General features: G+C 37.1%; 1 protein-coding gene across 1 annotated transcript in view; it reads right to left on the bottom strand.

The window, feature by feature from the left end:
• The window catches only part of LOC111571915 (F-actin-uncapping protein LRRC16A), a 56,299-nt gene that overhangs the window by 18,577 nt on the left and 16,597 nt on the right, over positions 1-21,125 (bottom strand). The window contains exons 3-25 of the mRNA XM_023275331.3: positions 20,603-20,653; positions 13,378-13,437; positions 12,921-13,042; positions 12,104-12,201; positions 11,934-12,004; positions 10,452-10,525; positions 9,107-9,182; positions 8,819-8,907; positions 8,534-8,628; positions 7,230-7,316; positions 7,035-7,138; positions 6,064-6,141; positions 5,820-5,896; positions 5,455-5,559; positions 4,115-4,184; positions 3,218-3,299; positions 3,030-3,129; positions 2,887-2,941; positions 2,569-2,741; positions 2,359-2,427; positions 1,149-1,242; positions 933-1,031; positions 178-306 (exon numbers count right to left, since the gene is read on the bottom strand). Coding sequence (XP_023131099.1) covers positions 178-306; positions 933-1,031; positions 1,149-1,242; positions 2,359-2,427; positions 2,569-2,741; positions 2,887-2,941; positions 3,030-3,129; positions 3,218-3,299; positions 4,115-4,184; positions 5,455-5,559; positions 5,820-5,896; positions 6,064-6,141; positions 7,035-7,138; positions 7,230-7,316; positions 8,534-8,628; positions 8,819-8,907; positions 9,107-9,182; positions 10,452-10,525; positions 11,934-12,004; positions 12,104-12,201; positions 12,921-13,042; positions 13,378-13,437; positions 20,603-20,653 — 2,058 coding nt within the window. The remainder of the gene's footprint in view (positions 1-177; positions 307-932; positions 1,032-1,148; positions 1,243-2,358; positions 2,428-2,568; positions 2,742-2,886; positions 2,942-3,029; positions 3,130-3,217; positions 3,300-4,114; positions 4,185-5,454; positions 5,560-5,819; positions 5,897-6,063; positions 6,142-7,034; positions 7,139-7,229; positions 7,317-8,533; positions 8,629-8,818; positions 8,908-9,106; positions 9,183-10,451; positions 10,526-11,933; positions 12,005-12,103; positions 12,202-12,920; positions 13,043-13,377; positions 13,438-20,602; positions 20,654-21,125) is intronic.

Raw genomic sequence — 21,125 nt, 5'->3', positions numbered from 1 at the left:
CTATTTTATTCAGTATTTTAAAGTACTTATATCTTAGTGCTTTTCTTTTTACTTTTTAGGCCCTGCAATTCTCATGTCAGTTTGGTTATAATGAGCAATATCTTAGACATTTTGTTGGCTGCATGTCTGACAAAGCTCTGTTTTTTGTATGTCAGGGGTAGATTGAGGTGTTCTCACTGTTTTTGAGTTCCTGGCATCCTTCATGAGGTTCTCAGCCACCTTCATGTCTTCCTGAACAGAGTTGGTCTCTGTGAACCTCAGAGAGTTCAGGTGGTCCTGGACCCTCACACACATCATGTCCATCATCTGCATCACGAACATCAATCACAGGTCAATCAGCTGTAAAACACTAATTAATTACAATTACCTTCTGAAACCAAAGTTCAAGCGTTTGTTACATTTTTGCTCACCGTGGGTTAATTATAAAATGTTGCACCTCTATGAAAAGCAGCACAACTATGGCTACAAGCAGAAAGAACAAAAAACCCCAAATGTTCTACGCAGCATAATTAAGCACTAGCACAACAAAACAAAACAAAACAAAAAATTCGCTTCTTTGGTTGCATTCATGGATTCCAAGTTGCCCCAAAGGAGGGCAAAATTTGCTGGTTTTTTTTTTTTTTTTTTACATAATCTGTTGCAAATTTGGTATAGCTTTGACAATTCTTAAATGAGCCAAGTGATTTTAAGCTTCAATTTTTCAGATGAAGCCGAAACTCAGACACGAATACTTCAAGGACCACGAGAAAGCTGAAAATCTGATGATCCTTTCTGTTTTTATAGTTTCTGGCTCCAATAAGCGGTGTAATTTTAGTCATTTTCAACATGTCTTTCCAATTTACCTCCTGGTTTTAGGGTTCAGAGGCTCAAAACAACAACAAAAAAAGACAAAGGTCGGTTAATCCAGCATGTTAGTGTGTTGCTGTGCCTGCCTGCTGTGTGGTGGTCGTGACTATTCCCTGCTGCAGCCTGTACGCCTGCTCCTGGAGGTATTTCCGAGTCTCGTGGTTCCTCAGCAGATACTGCTCCATCTGTATGACAGAACATAAGGACACCCTGACTTTTACCTCTTTTTGTAATATAACACAGTACAACGCTTCACAAACATGAAAAAAAATTACTTATTTAAAAGCAAACACGACAACAACCTTCAGTAAGGCGTCTTCTGTCTTCTCTGGATTCGCCTTCAGCGCCTGAGCAGCATCCATGATGGGAACAGGCATGAAACGAATGGTGTAGTTCCTGATGGAGAAAGGACACAATTTAATCATTCATGCAACAAAGTTAGGACTGAGCTGTAACCAACAGCCATGTGACTAAAGTGCAGGAACTTTAAGGCTGAACTGCAGGCAGTGTTTACACAGAGAACATACACTACTGTTCAAAAGTTTGGGGTCACTTAGAAATGTCCTTATTTTTGAAAGAAAAGCATTTTTTTCAATGAAGATAACATTAAATGAATCAGAAATACAGTCAGACATTGTTAATGTGGTAAATGACGATTCTAGCTGGAAACAGCTGATTTTTAATGGAATATCTCCATAGAGGTACAGAGGAACATTTCCAGCAACCATCACTCCTGTGTTCTAATGCTACATTGTGTTAGCTAATGGCGTTGAAAGGCTCACTGATGATTAGAAAACCCTTGTGCAATTATGTTAGCACATGAATAAAAGTGTGACTTTTCATGGAAATCATGAAATTGTCTGGGTGACCCCTGAACGGTAATGTACATAGGAGACATATATGTAAACTTGAAGTAGGAAAATATGTATAATATGATTTTTTTCCAGTATTGGTAACACCTGTGACTATGTGGGAAATGTTATACATGTTGGTGCCATTTTTCTTCAATTTCTGCACAATAAATTAGCAGAGAAACTCTTATGTACTATGATTCATGGCATCATAACTGTATCACATCGCACAAAAGACATTTTTGAGTTCTTTTTACTTCTAGCGTTGGTTGTGCTGTTTTCATAGATTTTATACTGCAGAAAAAATAAGCCCACAGTGAGTAAAAATGTGACTGGAAGAGAAAACTCCCAGAAGCTGCCTGGAGTTCATAGGGTCAAAATGTCCAACTTTACAGCCGAAATTAACCCATTTATAGCCTGGTACAAAAAAAACCCACTAACTTCTCTGCTCATGATCACTTTACTTCAAGTCTTATTGTGGCAAGGCTTTAAAGGTTTGCATAGTTAAGGGCCTGGCTGATGAAGAGGATTTTAAAAATTGTAACCTAAGGATGGTGGAAGGAAAGGAGAACACAGAGTGAAACATACTTGAAGTCTACGTTTGACTGGTCAAAATATATAGAATGCAACAACGTCTTCTTGGACTCGACTTCATACTTACTTCTCCAAAGCAGCAGCTACATCTTGCAGACCCTGAGGACTGGCGTTGTTTCTGTCCCACACTAACGTCCTATAAAGACAAACATACCAAATGGTTGGGGGGAAACAAATATATAGAAACATTTCAGTAAAACTAAGTTTGATAATTTGCTACTGAACTTGACTTTTGTGATCAAATCTGTGAAAGTTCAAATGCTGTTTCCCTTCACACCTGAGCTTGGTGTTGATCTGCAGGGCTTTGGCCAGCATCTTGGCTCCCATGTCTCCCATGGAGTTGCCACTGATGTCCAGTTTGGTCAGAGAGGTGTTGCTGCCCAGAGCGTTGAGGACGATGGAGAGGTCGGCCTTCAGCTTGGAATCCGCCAGGGACAGCGACGTCAGCGGCTGCAAAAACAGTGAAGTCAATTCACAGGCTGGTTGTTTCCCAGATAGGATAGGATAGGATTACATTAATGACGGAAATAGAAAGTTGTTCCAACAAACACAAAATGAGCAAATGTTACTCAGATCCTAAAAAAGATTCACTCACCGACTCCTCTTCTTGAATCATATGAACCAGGTTGTCGAGGACCTGAGCCACATTTCTGCAAGAAAAGTTGCTCCAGTTTGAAAAAGAGAAACCAACTTCTGGACCGTTTTGGAAGCAGTGTTTATCGTTTGTCAGTCACGCACTTAGATTTGATATTGTTGAAATTCTTGCCCAGTGAAAGGTGTCTGATGGAGCGGTTCTTGGCCAGCCAGACGAGCAGTGTGGTCAGATCCATATCCAAACCTTAGGGTGGCAGCACAGACACATTAATGATGATAAATCCACTCGACATAGCATCAACTGAAATGTTGGAAAACAACAAGGTCCTCACTGTTGTCAGAAATGTCCAGACTGGAAATGTTGGGGATCTCGGCGATACAACCTTCCAGGATCTGGGAGCCTCCTGAGCGCAGCTGAAAACAAAAAGCAGTCAGTTGTCAATTTTTTCCAAAGGGTAGCATTAATCTTTTGATGGATTCAAGGATTTTAAAGTGTGTTTAACACTTTGAGATGTAAGGCCTACCAGTGTGATTAAAAGCGATGTTGTCTTAAGAACAAAGGAAAAAAACTCAATTGAGTTTTATCAGAAGAAAACTGTATAAACAGAAAGAATTGCTATATAATGTGATTTCCATCAGGATACTCAATCAAATCTAAACTTAAAAATTATTATATTCTGCATTTGCAATAACGAGATTCTGTAAAAACAAAAAATTTCCACTTCTCGTCACAACTGTGAAGCCATCAGTGACCTCAGCACTCAGCTGCGACCAATAGTTACATAACAAAAATCCTGAGAATTTTCAGCTGAACTGTGTTCACAGAGGAGACCAGTATGGAAACAAATTATAAACGTAAACTGCAAAATATCTATAGTATGTAGAGGCACCATATTTTCCCAGTACTGGTTACACCTGTGAGCATTTGGAAAAATTTACATGTTGAAAAAATTCTTGAACAAATATTTAAAGAAACTCAGCTTTCCTTTTGTTATGATTTATGGTATTGTAACTGTGTCATCCTGCACACAAGACATTTCTGAGTTCTCTCTACTTCAAGTCATGATTGTGCTCTGTTAATTGAGGTGCAAGACTTTAAACTGCAGTGAAAAATGAGCCCACGGTGATGAAAAACGTGACAGCAGTAAACAAAACATGGACTTGAACTGCTACAGTTTCCGAGGGTTAACCAGTGTTTTAATATGTGCAGACGTTCACATCAGCTTTACCTCACAGCAGCTGAGATCCAGAGACACGTCGCTGAGGTTTGGGTTGCAGCCGAGTCCCAGCAGCAGCGACCTGAAGACATAAAACCAACAAATCAGACAAGTCAGTGTTCACACAGTACCCACAACTTAAAAGCCTGAATTATTTTTGAGACTGTCATCATTACATGGCAGTTTCAAAGTGGGAACACTCAGCCATGGCAATGGCTGCTTGTTTATTTGCTCATACTTCAAGCCTATACAAAACACAACATGGACATGTTAAGGTTAAAATATTGAAATTTCACCAGAGACTGTCTTTCATTCTAAGGGACTGACAATTGGTGTTGCTTTTTATTCTGAAGGTTAATGTGACATTCGACAAATTACACATGAAGGGAACGGAGATACAGAGTTAGATGCTTTAACGATTTTTGTGATTCCTTTACAAGCAAAATTAAGGGCTGAAATTCATTTTACTCCAGTTCAAATCTGTGTCCAGTTTGTTGAACTCTTTACTGTGAGCTTATTTTTCACTGCGATTTAAAGTCCAGCATCTCTATGGAAACAGAACAACCACGACTAGAATTAGAGAGAACTCAATAACGTCTTCTGTGCAGAATGACGCAATACTAATGAAATGCATTATAAAAAAGAAAAATTTAAATTTCTCTAATTTGTTATTTTACGAAAATTGAAAACATATTAAATCAATATTTTTCCAAAGTGTCCACAGCTGTTACCAACACTGGAATAAATGGTGACTCTACATAGTATAGCCGTTTAATTACTTACACTTTTAATTTGTTTCCATATCTGACTCTCTTCTGAGTAAACACAGCCTGCAGTTCAGCTACAAGTCCCTGAATTTTTGTCATGTGACTGCTGGTTGCAGCTGAGTTACTAATGTTTTCTCAGTTGCTCTGCAAAGCACAGATTTGTTTTTTTTGTTGTTGTTGTTTTTGTTTATTTATTTATTTTTTACAGAATCTGGATAAATCAGAAAATATATTTTTATATTTATATTTTTATATTTTTTTTTTAATTTGGGAAGGCATTTTGATAAAACAGGTTAATTTAAGGCTTAGATTTGGCTATGTTTCCCAACCGTACAGCATCTCAGGGATGAGTAGGTCAATGACCGCCAGAAAGTTGAAAATTCTTTCTGTCGGCACAGTTTCTGGCTCCGATAAATGATGTCACTGTAGTGATTTTAGAAATATATCATTCTTTTAAAGCACTCTGTTGGCTTTCAGGGTTGCAGGTGAATTATTGTGTTTTGGAACTGAGGAGATCACTGACTGACCAATGTGTTCCACAAATCTGTGTCTTGATAAAGTCAAATTTTGCTGATATTTTCTTACTTCAGAGCCTCCAGAGGCAGCCTGGTTCCTGACAGACTGACAGAAGTCAAAGCCTGAGCACAGCTGAAGAACTGCTTGAAGGATGGCGGGATTTCTTTGCACTTCCTATATGAGTGTGAGGAGAGAGATGTGTTAATATGAACATAGTAGAGAGTACAAGTACATTCAGAACAGTGACAACTGTAGCTGGACTGCTACTATTTAAATATTGGATAACATTTTCGAAGTTAGGGTGTCTTAGAAGTTCTACCAACAATCCAGAATCTGACATAGTGTGATTAGCTCTCGAGTATCTGTACTAATATCATATAAAAGTTCCTGAATTATCATCTGTCCGATAGATGAGTGTGAGTTTAACATTTGACCTGTGAGAGAAGACTGTTTTTGACATGTTGAGGACAGACAGATGCTTCAAAGATCCTCTGAGCAGCGACGCACACACCTAAAAAAAAAACCCCACAATCATTTAAATGAGGCATGAAGCATAGTAGAAACTGGACATCAATAGACATGATACAACTGTGCAATCACAATGAGACCAGAGTCAAGAGAAGTAGATTTTTTGTTGTGGGTTTGTTAATAAAAGCTGTAGGTGTGTGCTGTTGTTACCAGCTCCAGAGAGCAGTCGCTGTTCGACAGATCCAGAGTTTCCAGGCAGTTGGAGTGACTCAGGAAGCTGTGAAGATTCTGAAAATATAAAAAACAAACACATCCGCACAAACATCACATAAACAGTCCACACTTTTCAGGAATTTAAGGACAGATGCGATTGTAGATTAAGTGATGTCTATTTCTAAAACTGTCCAGTGTTTACCGAACCTTAAAACCTGCCAGGTGGTTATGAAAGCCATGTTATCTTTATAAAACTTTTTTCTTTTTTTTTTAAACAGCTGTTCTTCACAACTCATCTGTGAAGTGCTATTCTGCAGGAAAAAAATAAGCAAATCCAAGCCTAAAACTGTCTTGTATTAAAACGTGTCACAAGTAAAACCATCTTAACTAACCAGATTCTGTAAAAATCAAAAAACTCTCTGCTCCTCACAGCAACTATGAAGCCATTAGTGATTCTGCTGCAACCAACAGTCACATGACAAAAATTCAGAGACTTTTTGGCTGCACTGCAGACAATGTAAAGAAAAAAACATAACCCATTAAACTAGTCTCACTAAACTGTGAGACTGCAGTTTTTACAGTTTACATATATTTGCATGCTTATTTATTTGGTCCTTTTATATATATCTGTAGTAAATGTAAACGTTTTTTGTAATTTTTAGTGCAATTGTGGTTGTTTTGGATGTCTCTTAGCTATTTTTCATATATCTGTGGATATTTTGTGTGTTTTTACGCACATTCTATGTGTTTTTTGGTCATTTTGCATATTTCTACAGTATATCTGTGTGTCTTTTGTCTTTTTTGGAGATCATTTGTATGTTCTTTAAGTCATTTTGAGAGTCATTTTGGCTGCAGTGGGTGTTGAAAAGAAAAAATCTATTTGGGATTCAGATGAGTTAATAAATAGTGGTACTGCAGAGTTTGTATAGAAGTTTGGTGTGAGATAAAGAGCAGAGGTGGCAGCGTACCTGAAGGTCATCGCCTCTGAGTGAGTTTCCTGACAGATCCAGATGTGTGAGGGTGGAGGCCACGACTGGGTTTGCACAGAGAGCCTGACAGAGGCTGTTTACACCTGCAACAAATGATAAACATGCTCTGTGAAAAAAACAGGTCAGGACAATAACAAGGACCTTCTTCTTCTTTGTTTATTTCTGTGCTTTCACCTTTGGGAGACATGGAGGTCCTGGAGAGGTTCAGGTGCTTTAGACCCATGGGCAGTTTAGCGAGCTGAGCGCTCAGAGCAGAAACACCTGCAGAAAGCAGAACACATTCTGTCACTGGAGTTAATAGACTTTATGAAGCTGAACATGGCCACCAGAGGGCGCATGACTTCACCCGAGAGCCCTGCATGAGAGAAAACTACCAAAATCAAGGTGTATTTAAGAAATCGTAATAGATGATTTAATGTAAATTCCTCAAATTCTTCTTTTGTTATTTTTGTGCTCAGTTTTTGTGGATGTTTTGTGTTCATTTTATACAGTTTTTGTCCTTCTTGTGTATTTCTGTAGTTTATTTCTATGTTTTTATTTCATTTTGTTAATTATTGTAGTGAACTTATACATTGTTTAGGTGTCATTGTGGCTGTTTTGGGCATTTCTTAGTCATTTTGGACATACTTTGTGTTTTTTGGCCATCGTGTTTACTTTTTTTTGTTAATTATTATGTTTGTTAATTTTGTGCTTCTTTGTAGTTAACTTGTGTGTTTTTTGGTCTCTTGCGTTTGTTTCGGTTGTTTTGCATCATCATTTTGCATGTTTGTGTGATTGTTCATGCATTCATTTTATGTGTTTTTTTTAGTGGTCCAGAATACATTTGTAGTGAATTTGTATGTTTTGTGGATTTTTTTGGAGTTATTGTGATTATTTGATCATTAATGCACATTTCTTGGTTAATGTGCATATTTTTGTGCTGTTTTTCAATGTCCTTTTTTTGCCATCTTGTGCATTTATAAAGTTTATTTGTAAGCTTTTTTGCCTCTTTTGTATATTTTTGTAGTAAATGTAATTGTTTTCTTGTCGTTCTTAATGTAATTGTTGTTATTTTGGATGTTTTTAACTTTTTTTTTTTTTTTTAAACATATTTGTGGATGTTTTTTGTGTTTTTGTGCTGAGCTTATGTGTCTTTTTTGGCCATCTTGTGTATTTTAGCAGTATGTTTTTATGTGTTTCTGGTAATTTTGTGTATTTTTGTAGATCATCTGTATATTGTTCAGGTCATTTTGAGTGTTACTTGGCTGATTAAAATCCAAGACAGATGAACAAGTGAAATCAGTAAGCAATCATCAAAGGCATTAAATACTGTCATACTGTGGAAGCAAGAGGAAATCTATCAATCTAATGTGACATATCAAGAACAGTATCTCATCGGTTTCAATATTACAACTTGTAAGGATACGCTAAACCTTATATACACAACAAAAACCAGCTTTGTTCAAGTGTGATGTGTGGGTGGGTGCAAACTTTTTAACCTTTGTCCTCCAGTGAATTGTTGCTCAGGTTGAGTGTGTGGAGTGTAGAGGCGGGATTATGTGACAGAGCACTGGCCAGTTTCTGGGCAAAATCACTGGAGAGAAAGAGCAGAAACAACAGGTCAATATTAGCAGCCAAATTTAACAAATGTCTGAATCACTTTTGTCACACAATCAACAAGCTCAGGCTAATTGTCCGGGTTTCACACTGCTCACTTTTAAAAAATATGACCAGGATTTATATACAAAACACAAGAATATCAACTCTCCTATTTGACCTCTGACCTTCTGAGTCCAGCATTGTCCAAAACCAGCTCTTCCAGTCTGTTGGATCGAGCCACCACTTTGAAAATCTGGTCACACACATCTGTTGACTGGAAAAACATTTCACTTCAGGGTGATTTCGACGAAGCCTTTGTTTTAGTAGCTGGAGGTTACAATTCACTGAGTACCTTAATGATATGATAATAATAATAATTAAAAAAAATACAAAACACAGACAACAGAGGTGTACAGTTGTTTTTATTATGGTAGAGGGAGATTTCTGAGTATAAATGAACTGCAGGAGTTTACCAGTTTGTAGTCTTTGGTGGAGAGTTTGGTGAACCACTGGTTGTATTCTAAAGCTGCGATGATCGCCACCAAATCCCTGAAGGGAATATTAAAAATGCTTTCAGATGCAGTCTCTGTATTCTACGGAGTTATAATCACAATGCATTTTATTGATGCTCCTTTTTTCAGAAACTGTTACTAAAGAAAAAGTGCTACCAGATATACTAGACTGATATTAAATACCATTTACCTTTACAACAAAAATACATTTTCAGACTGTGGTGTTCGAGAAAATTAGAGTTATGGGTGTTCAACATGGGCGAGCAGTAACTGTGATGAGGCAGGATGTCATGTGACACCAGGTGTTACAGGTGTTTTTGTGAAAACTGGTAGGTGCAAATTAACATAACAGGATTTCCAAGGAGTGTTACAAATGTTGCAGGAGCACTGGGAGCAGAGTGTCACCGTGCAAGGAGACTACTTTGTCAGGGACAGTGGCCAAATTTAAATCAAGTTTTAGATTTTTATGAGCACAGTCTCCCAACTTTATGACCAACCCTCGTATAAAGTATTGATATACTGAAGAATACGGTTTCCAGATGTCATTTTAGACTGATATGTCATTTGCATAGGGTTATTTCTCTAAAGGAACATTATTGCTAACTCAAATATAAGCACATGCTGCATCCATTAGCATAATACAAAGTTGCTTTACAATCTGACATTTCAGCAGTACGTAGCTGCAACAGAAAGGATCGTAATAGTTTCATGTTCATTTAATTCAAGTGCTTTTTTGTGCTCTAAATCTTCAATAAGAGCAGAAATAAAGATGAACACACACTTGTCATGAAGTTAGGGCATTTACATATATGTATGAGGCCACGTTGATGTGTCAGTTTGACTACTAGCTGTGATATGTGTTGATAAAATACACCACCACAAACACTTTACCCATTAACCACTTTTTAACCTCAACTTTTAACCTCAACTTGTCTGTATGTATTTTTACTTATTATTATATTTTAAATACTATCAGGAAAAACACTCAAATCTTAGGTTTGGTAAAATTTAGGTCAAGCCCAGCTGACGAGAACTGTAAAGTTTATGTACTTTTTACAATATCATTGGTGCTCTTTAGCAGTTTACAAAACTGTGATACTTCAGTAAATTAAGAAAAGCCATGCTTTGTTTTATTGTAGAAACTGCCTCTGCAAGCTAACTGTCTAGCCTTGGAAATAGGAAAATCACAGCAAGAACAGATTACTACCCACAGTCACTAAAACAAAAATAAAATTGCTCCACATTGGGCAAAATCTTGAAAACTGCAGTCAAAGTCAGATGCGAGGGTGTTGATTGGTGTGTGTACCTGTTCTCCAGGTGAACAAAGTCCTGCAGGTTGAGCTCTCTGGTGTCCTGGGTGAGATAGATGGTGTCCACATCCTGGAAAAAAGACAACAGCAGGTGAGACAAACAGAATAGAATAGAAAAGAATAGAACATGTACACACATAACAAACTTGTATGCAAACCTATTCAAGTGCAAAGCAGTAAAGAGGACCAAGTCAGAGTTATACAGCAGGGTACGTTAGGAAGTATGTAAATAAAAATAGATGAGAAGTGCTCCTAATCTAATTATAAAGAGGAAAGAAAAGAAATGGGTAGAAAGAGCTTCATGATGGTGTGTTGAGGTACAACAACAGTGAAAGTGTAAGCAAGAAAGCAAAGACAGAACTAAAGCACAAATGGTGGAAATCAGATGCAGCTTTAGCAGACACGACAAGATTACTGTTTCATCTCGAACAGCAAAAGAAGAATAGATCAGATTTAGCTGTATAAACACAAGCAGAAGATGCAGCAGAATTAAAAAAACTCAACAAAAAAAAGAAAACTGTGAACCCTCTGAACCCTAAAGTCTGCCAACGGTTTTGAATTGTATGTTATGTTTAAAAAAATTACACATTTTATCAGAGGTACAAACTGTAAAAACAGCAAATACAATTTCTCAACTATAAAAGGACCTTGAACTACTTATTCGTAGTTAGTATGGCACATTGTTAGTAATGTGTCAGTCTGTCAGGAAAATGAACAAAATCTAAGCATACAAGAGTGATATTTCATCAAAATCACTTTTGATTCTACATTTCATTTAAAAATTTGCCCAAAATGTAGTGCTTACACTAAACTGATTCTGTAAGTAACAATAAATTCTTCACTCCTTGGCACAACAGTGAAGCAATTAGAAATTCAGCTCCGACAAAGAGTCAGATGATAAAAGTTCAGAGACTCTCAGATGAACTTTAGGCTGCGTTTTCACAGAGAAGACAAGTTTGCAGATAAATTCAAAATGTAAATAGCAAAATATCTATGGTAAGTACAGTTTTCCTGTCTTGGTAACATCTGGCATCTGGACACGTATGAGCTTTCTCTACTTCTGGCCATGGTTGTGCTATTTCCATAGAGGTGCAGTACTTTATATTGCAGTGAAAAACTAACCCACAATGTGGAAAAATGCGACAGACACAAAAAAAAGCCCCAAAACTGCTTCAGAGGGTTAAGAAGTTGTGGATGAAGGAGTAGAAGAGAAAAGAAGCAGAACAAGCAACAAGAAGCAAAGCAATAAAAGGGGATCAAACGAGGAGAAGTGATCATGTGAGGAAATAATAAAAACAAATATGAAGCAGATCCATTAAAGAATGAATTAAGCAGAGGAAGAAAGCACAGATAGATAGACAGACAGACAGACAGACAGACAGACAGACAGACAGACAGACAGACAGATAGATAATCCCAAGGGAAATTCAAGAAGCAGAAGAAGTAGCAGAAAGAGGCAGAATAAATAAAACACTGACCCACTGGACCTCCTCTCTGTATGGCAGACCCAAGTAATCACAAACACACCAGTATTGATGTGAGAAACCGCCTGCATAGAGTGACCCAAACAACAACGTTTAAGCACTTAAATTCAGGCATTTCAAACAATTCGACCCAGTTTATTTGTAAAACTTTAAAGATGATTTACCGCAGGGTCCCAGGTCAGCTGAGCCCTGTTCGTCCCACTTGGCCTGGAGGACCGCTGTCCTGTCTGGAGGCTTCAAACTCAACTTCCTCATCACCTTCCTTCCTTACAGAGAGAGCGAGGAGGGAGGAAGAGAAAGACAGAACAGGAAACATCCATTTATAACACTGAATTCAATTTTAAAAGCTTTATGAATTTCACAAAGAGAAGCTTGAATTTTACAAATAAAAAGCCAGTCTCAAAACATCTAAATACTGTGTCTCAGAAAAGCATGTCAGGACTAAACCCAACAATTAATCCATTAGTTTGAAATATTCTGCAACATTTTCAATATGCTTGTTTTATCCCACTGACAGTCTCAACATTTTCTCTTATCAAATTTAATTTAAAAAACAAAACATTTTGTGCTCCTCAGTGCAACTCGGAAGCAACATTTGACTCTTCAAGGACTTCTTGAAAAACATAGCTTTGTTAAACTGCTCAGAAAACAATTTTGAGTTCTCTCTACTTCTATTCATGGTTGTTCTGTGTCCATACAGGTGCAGGACATTATAGTGCAGTGAAAAATTAACCCACATTGAGTAAAAATGTGACAGGAGCAAAACAAAACAAAACAATAAAAACACCCAGAAACTGCTCAGAGTACAGAGTTCATACCTGTAATTGCATATTGTTATAAATTGTTAAAAGCATTTTAAAATGTACCACATTTTATTTTAATGCCTTTAATTAATAAACAGATCCTTGAATTATTAAGCATTTAAAGAGTTTCTGTTTCTTGTTTTTTCACCACTCTGAAACTCCACTGTGTTCTACCTACACAGGAGAGCTGGAGGGGCAGATCTGGTGCAGACAGCTGCCGATGTGAGCGATCACCTCGTCCACTTCCTCCACCGAGCCCAACCGGAGGCTCCACGGCCCCCGTTCATACTCCAACACCAGCTGCAGGGGGCGACAACCACAAAGGAATGTGACCAGAACAACTCAAAACACTGCTAAGGTGATAAAATCCATAAACTCCATGCCTCTTTATGATCTGGCTTCCAAGAAACAGCTTGAGGAGGTGAATTCAGGTGATTCAGTGTGCACTAATGCAGCCAATTAATCCACATTTCATTTCACCGTTTACTCATTCTAAGTTGTGCGACGTGTGTGTGTGCATGAGCACTTTTAAGCTGTGGCCCAGGAGTGTGTTTCTATGTCAGAAATATAGAGAACAATAATGCAACACCAAGGTTTCAAAGGTGCTTTTCATTTGTTTGCGTTTGGGTGTGTACCTGAGTGGGCTTGTTGCTGCTGATTCCATGGATATCCAGATAGCTGAAGGAGTGTTCGACCTGAAGACACAGATTGTGTAAATAGATCGGGTTAATCTTCTGTTTCCACATCTTATTCACAGAGGTAATTACTGCACAAGGGCGACACACTGAGCTCTGATAAGACAAACAACAAATCAAGAAGTTATGTGTCTCAAAGGAGACCTTGTTCTGCACAATATGAACAAAAAACAACACTGATTACATTTATACTTCCTTCTGAGAACTGGGAGACTTTCCCAGGAAATATCTGAGCAGAAACAGACAGTGTGTACGAAAAATCTTTCATGAACTTCACACTCTACACACATATTTGCTATACTACAGTAGACCGTGTTGCATATAGAAAAACTTAAATGTGTTCATATGTTGAGCTTCTTAGCGACAGTTTTGTGATTAACAAATCAAAGTATGAGAATAAAACGAAAAATGAAGAGACAGAAGAACAACGTGACTTTTTTTAAAAAAAAGTATTTCAACCTATTCAATGAAAACTGAGTTCAATAGATGTAGTTCTAACAGCTACTTCCTGACTGGCCACAATTTCTAACACACACAGTACACTACTTTTTCTTTTATGGACACATTTTCTTACTTTTCCCTTACTCAGGCTCCTTAATTACATAGTTCATAGAAAACTGTTACGCTAAATCGCATTAATGCAGTTAAGACAATAGTGGGCAAAAATTTGAGGAAGGCCCTTTCCTGTTTCAATATAATGAAGCTTCCATGCACAAAGATAGCTCCCAGTGGTGGACTTAAATATTGCAAAAAGTATAAATACTACACAGTAGAAATACTGTTACAAGTAAACATGATGCATTTACATTTTTACTGAAGTAAATGTACAGAATTAACATAAAAATATGCTTTAAGGCCAAAACTGATTATGCAGAATGATATATTTTAGAAAAAATACTTTACTGGGTGATAATTGATGAATTAATGTGCTCATTGTGTGAATGTTTGTGGCTGGTTTTTGCTCCCGTCACATTTTTACTCACCGTGGGCTCATTTTTCACTGCAATATAAAGTCCTGCACCTCTATGGCAACCATGAATAGAAGTAGAGAGAACTCAAAAATGGCCGTTGCAGACTAAGACACAGTTATAATACCATGAATTGCAAAAAAAAAAAAAGAAAAAACTATGTTGAACATTGAAAAATGATCCACAGGTGTTACCAATACTGGATTTTTTTATTTTAATGCTGACATTTTTAATTTGTTTCCACACTTTGTTCTGTGTAAACACTGCCTGAAGTTCAGCCGAAAAGTTCCTCAATTATTGTCATGTGGCTATTGGTCTCAGCTGAGGCACAGAATTTTTTTAAAGAATCTATATTGGTTAAGGATGTTTTTAATGAGACATGTAGAATAAAAATGATGATGAAATATTGTGACTTTAAGCTGAGATTTAGTCATTTTTCCTAACAGAACTCACACACGATTAGCTCAAAGACCAAAAATCTGATGGCTCTTTCCATTTTCATAGTTTCTGGTGTCAACATGGCAATTAAAAAAAAACAAAAAAAAAACATGCATTTTAACCAGCAGGTTTTGGGGTTTAGAGGGTTATTGCTCAGAAAAACACATTATGTTTCATTGATGCAGCTTCTTGGTTAACATTAATAGTTTTGGTTTTGCTAAATAAGCCTAGCCATACCTCTTTTTTCAGGTCGACTGAGCCGACTGGTCAAGCTCCAACTTGTTTTGGAGTGAAGCAACAGAGAGTTTGCTTTGTCACAATAACCTCCAAACACACTCTTCACTTCACTAATGAGCAGCTCTACACTGTGCAATTTACACAATCAGCGATTCTGCAGTGAGGAATCTGTGAGTGAATCACTGTTATTATATCAAAAAGACACTTACTGATAAGGAGCTGTTTTTATAAGGACCTGAACAAAACCTAAGGGTGGAGGGGGGATTCACAGAGACAACAGGAATGTAAAAAACACAAGCTGCAAATAGTCTGCAGAACAAATGTCTGGAGCAGAGTCTTGCCCTCGCACACATTTCCCTTTGAATCCAGAAAGTAAAAATAATTGTGTGGTCTCAACTCGCTGCCAAAGAGAACAAGTGTGACGGAGGGAAAAGAGGGAGAAAAACAAAGATGGGGGGGAGATGGAGTAACAAAAAAGAAAGTGAAAGAGAGGGAGAGAATGAAAAACATCATACAGGCACAAAGCAGAAAGAGAGACGAAGAAGTGGGAGAGAGTGGATTAAATAAATAGCAGATAAAAGGAATGAAAAAGTCAGGAATGAACCATAGAGGAAGAGAGGGAAGGGCACAGAGAGGCAGTGCCCCCTCCCCTGCTCTCCTTGCCAGCTGTTAAATTCCTCCATTGTCTTTTTTTCTGCCTCTGCTGGGACAGAACACAGTGAGGAACAAACCAGCCTCTGTTTCAGCCTCTCTCAGAGTTAGAAAAACCACTGGCCCACTCTGGAACAACAGATCAGGGGTCAGCTGGCTGAGCTGGAAACTGTTGCTCAACAGATTTTTATTCAGAGGTTATCAGAGTTGCAGTTGTTCCTGTTTTTGAACTGAATTCATTACCTGCGATGTGTCATCCAACAGTTTTAAATAAATACAGAAAAACTTTCAACAAACTTTTTACAATTCTCACTTCAAAATTATCTCTGGACATAAAATCAGCATGCATGTTTGTTTTTTAGACTTAGAGAAATCATTAACCTCATTTTGTACTGCAAGTTGTGCCCACAAAGTTTTAAACTGTACAACTTTTGACACATTTTTGACCACACCATACGCTGTAAAAAAAAAAAAAAAAAAAAATCCCACAAAAAGAGAAATTGTGTTGAAGGGTTGCCAGAAAAAATGTGTTAAAAACAGTAGAAAGCTGTTACATTGAAAACTGAAAAAACTGTGAAATAATTACAAATATCTGTAAAATAATTAGATAAAAAATCTAATTATTTAAATACAGCTAAACAGTGTAGAATTCTGGGCAAAATACAGGTTTTTGAAGTGGACATAATGAGCAGTTCAGGCTGTTTTTTAAAATTATTATTATTATTATTATTATTTTTTTTTTTTTTTTAAACAGTCAGCATGTAAATTCCTATTTTTTTCTGTGATTTTACCAGATATCATTGAAACTTCCCAAAAATGTGACTAACAGTTAATTTGATTTTATGAGCCTATTTTTACTGTATTTAAATTTTATTTAAATACAGTAAAAACAGTTTAAAATGGTTCAAAAACTGTTAAAAAGTAATATTTTTTGCTCTTTAAATGCAGTAAAATTGTGTAATTTTATAGTCGCATGCCATTAAAGAAAGAATTATTATTGATAAAATTGCATACTTTTGATGAGGATATTATTTACAGTCTTGGCTGATATTTTTCTTTTTTTCAGTTAACATGCACATTTTTCATGCAGTTTTACTATAATGTTAAAAGCAAACAGTTAAAAACTACTTCAGCTAGGGCTATGATTAGACAGTCAAACTAGGCAGTAAAGAGACACGACTTTAAAAAGTCACTGCCTTCAAATGCAGCTTTTTTCAAATGAGACGATGCCACAGATAACAGAGAAAGACGAGAATGGGCTTTTGGCCTGTTGGATGCTGGAGTCTCAGTTTGGGCTGTAGCCAGACACTTGAATGTCCATAACTCCACCATTTGTTGTCTAAGAGATCATTTCACATGTACTGGATGGACTTCTTTAAGCCCTTCAGGAAGAGTTGGACAACATTTCACCCTCAATAACTCTATGCTAGGGAGGCAACAAAAAAAAAATCAACATAGGTCACAAAAATCACAGATCAAATAGATTTAGCAGTTGCTTAAGTTTTTGACGCCCAACACGAAGGCATTACTGCTCAATGGAGTGAAGTGTGTCACAACCTGATGTGATTATATTGAAGAATGGACCACCTCATTAAAGTCTGAGGAATATGGACCAAGTTCACAGCTGCTCTCGGCACAGGAGAACTGGAGGAACCAAAAATAACCAGTTTCCAGCCGTGTAAATTAAACTAACTCAAAAAGACATTTCAACCTGCAGCATCTCCGTTTAAAGATGTGAATCAACTATTTTCTGCCTGCTACAAGGGGTCACTCTAGAGCAGCGATGGCTGTACCTTTAAAGAAAACTAAAACTATGTATATAATAATGAAACTTCCCATGATCACATGACACAGTGCAAAACATTAAGTTTCCTTCCAAGAGGGATGAGCCAGTTTTAGTTTGAGCAAACTCCCAGTGCCCTGTTTCACTTTGCATCAGAGTTTCCCCACTATTTATATTTTGTCTGGCTTGATTCACACACTCATTAGTAACACATCACCAAAAGAAAAACAAAAAAAAAACTTGGAGGATGACCAGGCAGCCTTTAAAATGGAGTCTGAGAAAAAGGAAACAGTGTCAGTAATTTTAGAACTGCATTTAACCATGGGTTGACTTCTCTTTTAATAACACAGCAACTCTGATGACCTGTAATTTCTAAAACACTTTATTAAGCTTGAAAGTAGGAAGTTCAAGTTCGGTTGAGGAAAAAAAGACTTTAGTGACTTACAAGCTGAAGTGTTTTTACTTTTGTCCTCAAATTTGCTGCTCGGTAGCTTAAAAATGTAGAAACTAGTTGACAAATGGGTTAGTGTCTCATATAAAAAGCATGAATTACTTACTAGCCTTTGTAAAGCGCTTCATTTTGTAGACAATTTGTTGTCATTTCTATTTGGACACTCTTTTCCTCAGTTTATTGCATCCAAGAAACTACTTTATTTTCACTTTTTTTCACTCTTTCCAGCATGTTTTCCTCTGTGTCTCTCTCACTCGCCCTCTAGGTTGAACTTTTCTTCCTGTCACTGTTTTCCTTTCCCACAGGCTGTGTTCTCACAGCTGCATTGTGGGTAAAACTATCAAATGTCTCCATATGGTGGGACCTGTTCTCTTCTGGTTAGAGAGACTTAGAGCACGAGAGAGGAGGGGACAGAGACGCTATTATTTTAGAACAATTCGGAAGAACAGAGGAAGAAGAAGTAGCTAAAAAAATGACACATGCAGCACTAATGTGGGATTATAAAATTCCAAATGAGGAAGAAAAGATGAGATGCTTGGTAAAGCTGAGTCAAGTTAAAAGACTCACTAGTCTTGTGACATGTTGTAATTTGTCATTGTCAAATCCCACAGTGAGACCAAAAACTGAAAATGATTGTATTCTGCTAAAAAGCCTGATATGTTTTATTCCTCCTGCTGTCCTCTGCTTCATCTGCTGTTGCCCTTTCTGACACCCATTATTATTTTCAACTCTAGTTTATTTTGTCTTAAATCTGCATAGACCATCCTCCCAACATATTTACTACAGTGTCAAATGTGAATTAATCTGTTGTTGAAAATGGCCTCCAACAAATGCCCTATTTTGTACTCTCTGGGTAATGTTAAAGATAAAAACTATATAATATTTTCTTTAAAAAAAAAAAACAAAAAAAAAACAAAGCAGATCAGAAGGAAGTGAATGTCAAAGAAAATTTAGAAAGTATGAGGTACGGCAAAAAAATTACAGAGAAAAGCAAAAATTGTCTCTGATTTGATCTGTTTGTTTCTAAGTTTGTACGTACTGTTTTGTATATAGCACATTTAAGTGTTTTCCAGTAAAAGAAGATTACAAAATTCACCTAATAAGTTTAAATATTGGGGATAAGGCCCCATTGTGTCATCTCTGGTGCAATTTTACCCGAGTAATTTGCATATTTGGGATTAAAACTGTACAAATGAAGTAAAAATACTACTTTACTCGACTATAATACATATCAAGGCAGAGACCCCACAGTGTTTATTTATTATGGACAACAAGCAAACTAATGCCAACACCATACAGTATTATAAATTACAGAACTTATGCTTTTTAATTTAAATATTAAGCATTAATAATTATGGAGAGCTAAGGTTTTGACTACAAAAATAAAAACATAAAACACAACAAATCAATGAGTTCCCTGCATCCCCCAGCAAGAAGTAGTCTTCTTGTGCAGTGATACTCTGTTCCCAGTGCTCCTGCCACATTCAGAACACTATCTGGAAGTCCTGTTCTAGAAATGCAATAAAGCCTTATCTGAAACTTGCACTGGATTTCCTCCCCTGTGTAAAAACCCTTTAAACTGAATTTCATTTTGAGGAGGTGGGGCAGGGTGGGGCAGGGTGGATCAGGAGTGACGATTGTGTTATGAATTGGCACGATGGCACCCCGGATTTCTCAGGACTTGGCACTGACAGTCCATCCCTGGGAGACGAATTCCTGTTGCACAACCCTGTGAATGTCAAGGAAAACGATGGGCATGCTCTTGGTCCCGCTGCTGACCTGATATGCTTTAATACGTCTTGGACACTATGGGCTTTTCCACTACAGACGGCTGTTTGGTCTCTGGGTGGTAGCCGCAGACACTGGTGATAATCCTCGACATAAAGGGTGAGTTAGTTTGACACCGATTGGGTGAATTTGCAAATGCGCACCTCCAAGTGGTCAGAATTGGACTTCCAGAGAGCGTTTCAATTGTAGACGAAACACCAGGAGTGGTATAAGGAGACTAAATTGATGGAAATAAATCTGGTATATTTTCACATTTCTATTAAATGCAACCTTGCTACTTTTTATTTGCCCCTTGTATTGAGAGATGAACGAATCACTGTTGATTCTGATCATGTCCTGGGGTTTGCTGACAATAACAAAAATACAAGTAACGCACTTGCACACTTAAACAAGATGGGCAGGAATTTGACTAGCGTAAATGTTAGGTGGTGAAAATACGTTGAAACTGTCATAGATGTTCAATTACATTGAATAATGACACAAAATGTGTGTTTTTATACACAGCCAGGAGCAGCAGAAAAACAAATGTATGTTCTTAGGTAACAGAACTAAGAAGGAACTGTGCTATACTTGTGAGGAGAGAGACTACATTCATGCTAGCAGCACTGTTAGCCTAATATAAAGCACAGTGGTGCATCAAGCTAAATGGTACCACTGTGCACATGTTTATATTTAGCACATGTAATGTTTTTCAGATGCTGACCATCTCAGTTATAATGTCAGCATGTTGAGGGTTACCATTTAGCAGAAATATTTTTTTAAAAAATCATGAAATGAAACAAACAGTGCAATGAAACCAGGAAATTGACTTTTTCTAACACACAAACACATATAAACAGCTTTACTAACCTTGGATGGAACCCGTGCTGTCAGCAGATAGGCTCGATGTGAAGCCAAAGCCTGAGGGAAGACATGGAGACATTGGTCAAACAGGCAGAGGGAGGAGGCTTCTTTCTAAATACCACAACCTAATAACAAGACTGATAATAGATTACTGTCCATGTTTAACTATCTGAACCCCAACACCTGCCAGTTGGTTTAAAAGACATGATATAAAAAAAAAAAATAGGCAAAATTACATTATTACAACAACAAAATTAAAATAAAGTGTTAAACAAAACAAAAAAATCTGATGTTTAACTTTAACTTTAACCAATGCTCCTTAAACTACTCATATGTGACATGCAGTTTTGTCAGAAAAAATAAACAAATCTATGCTTAAAATCACAATATTTAATCCAAATCACTTTCTTCTACATGCCTCAATTAAAAAAATCTCCCAAAATAAACTGTTTACACTAAAAAGATTTTGTAACAAAAAAAATAAATAAATAAATTCTGCCTTCCATGGTGCAACCAGACAGCCATTAGT

Source organism: Amphiprion ocellaris, chromosome 15 (genome assembly GCF_022539595.1).
Source record: "Amphiprion ocellaris isolate individual 3 ecotype Okinawa chromosome 15, ASM2253959v1, whole genome shotgun sequence".
NCBI classification, from domain to species: Eukaryota; Metazoa; Chordata; class Actinopteri; family Pomacentridae; genus Amphiprion; species Amphiprion ocellaris.
This window is presented reverse-complemented; position numbering and strand designations above follow the sequence as displayed.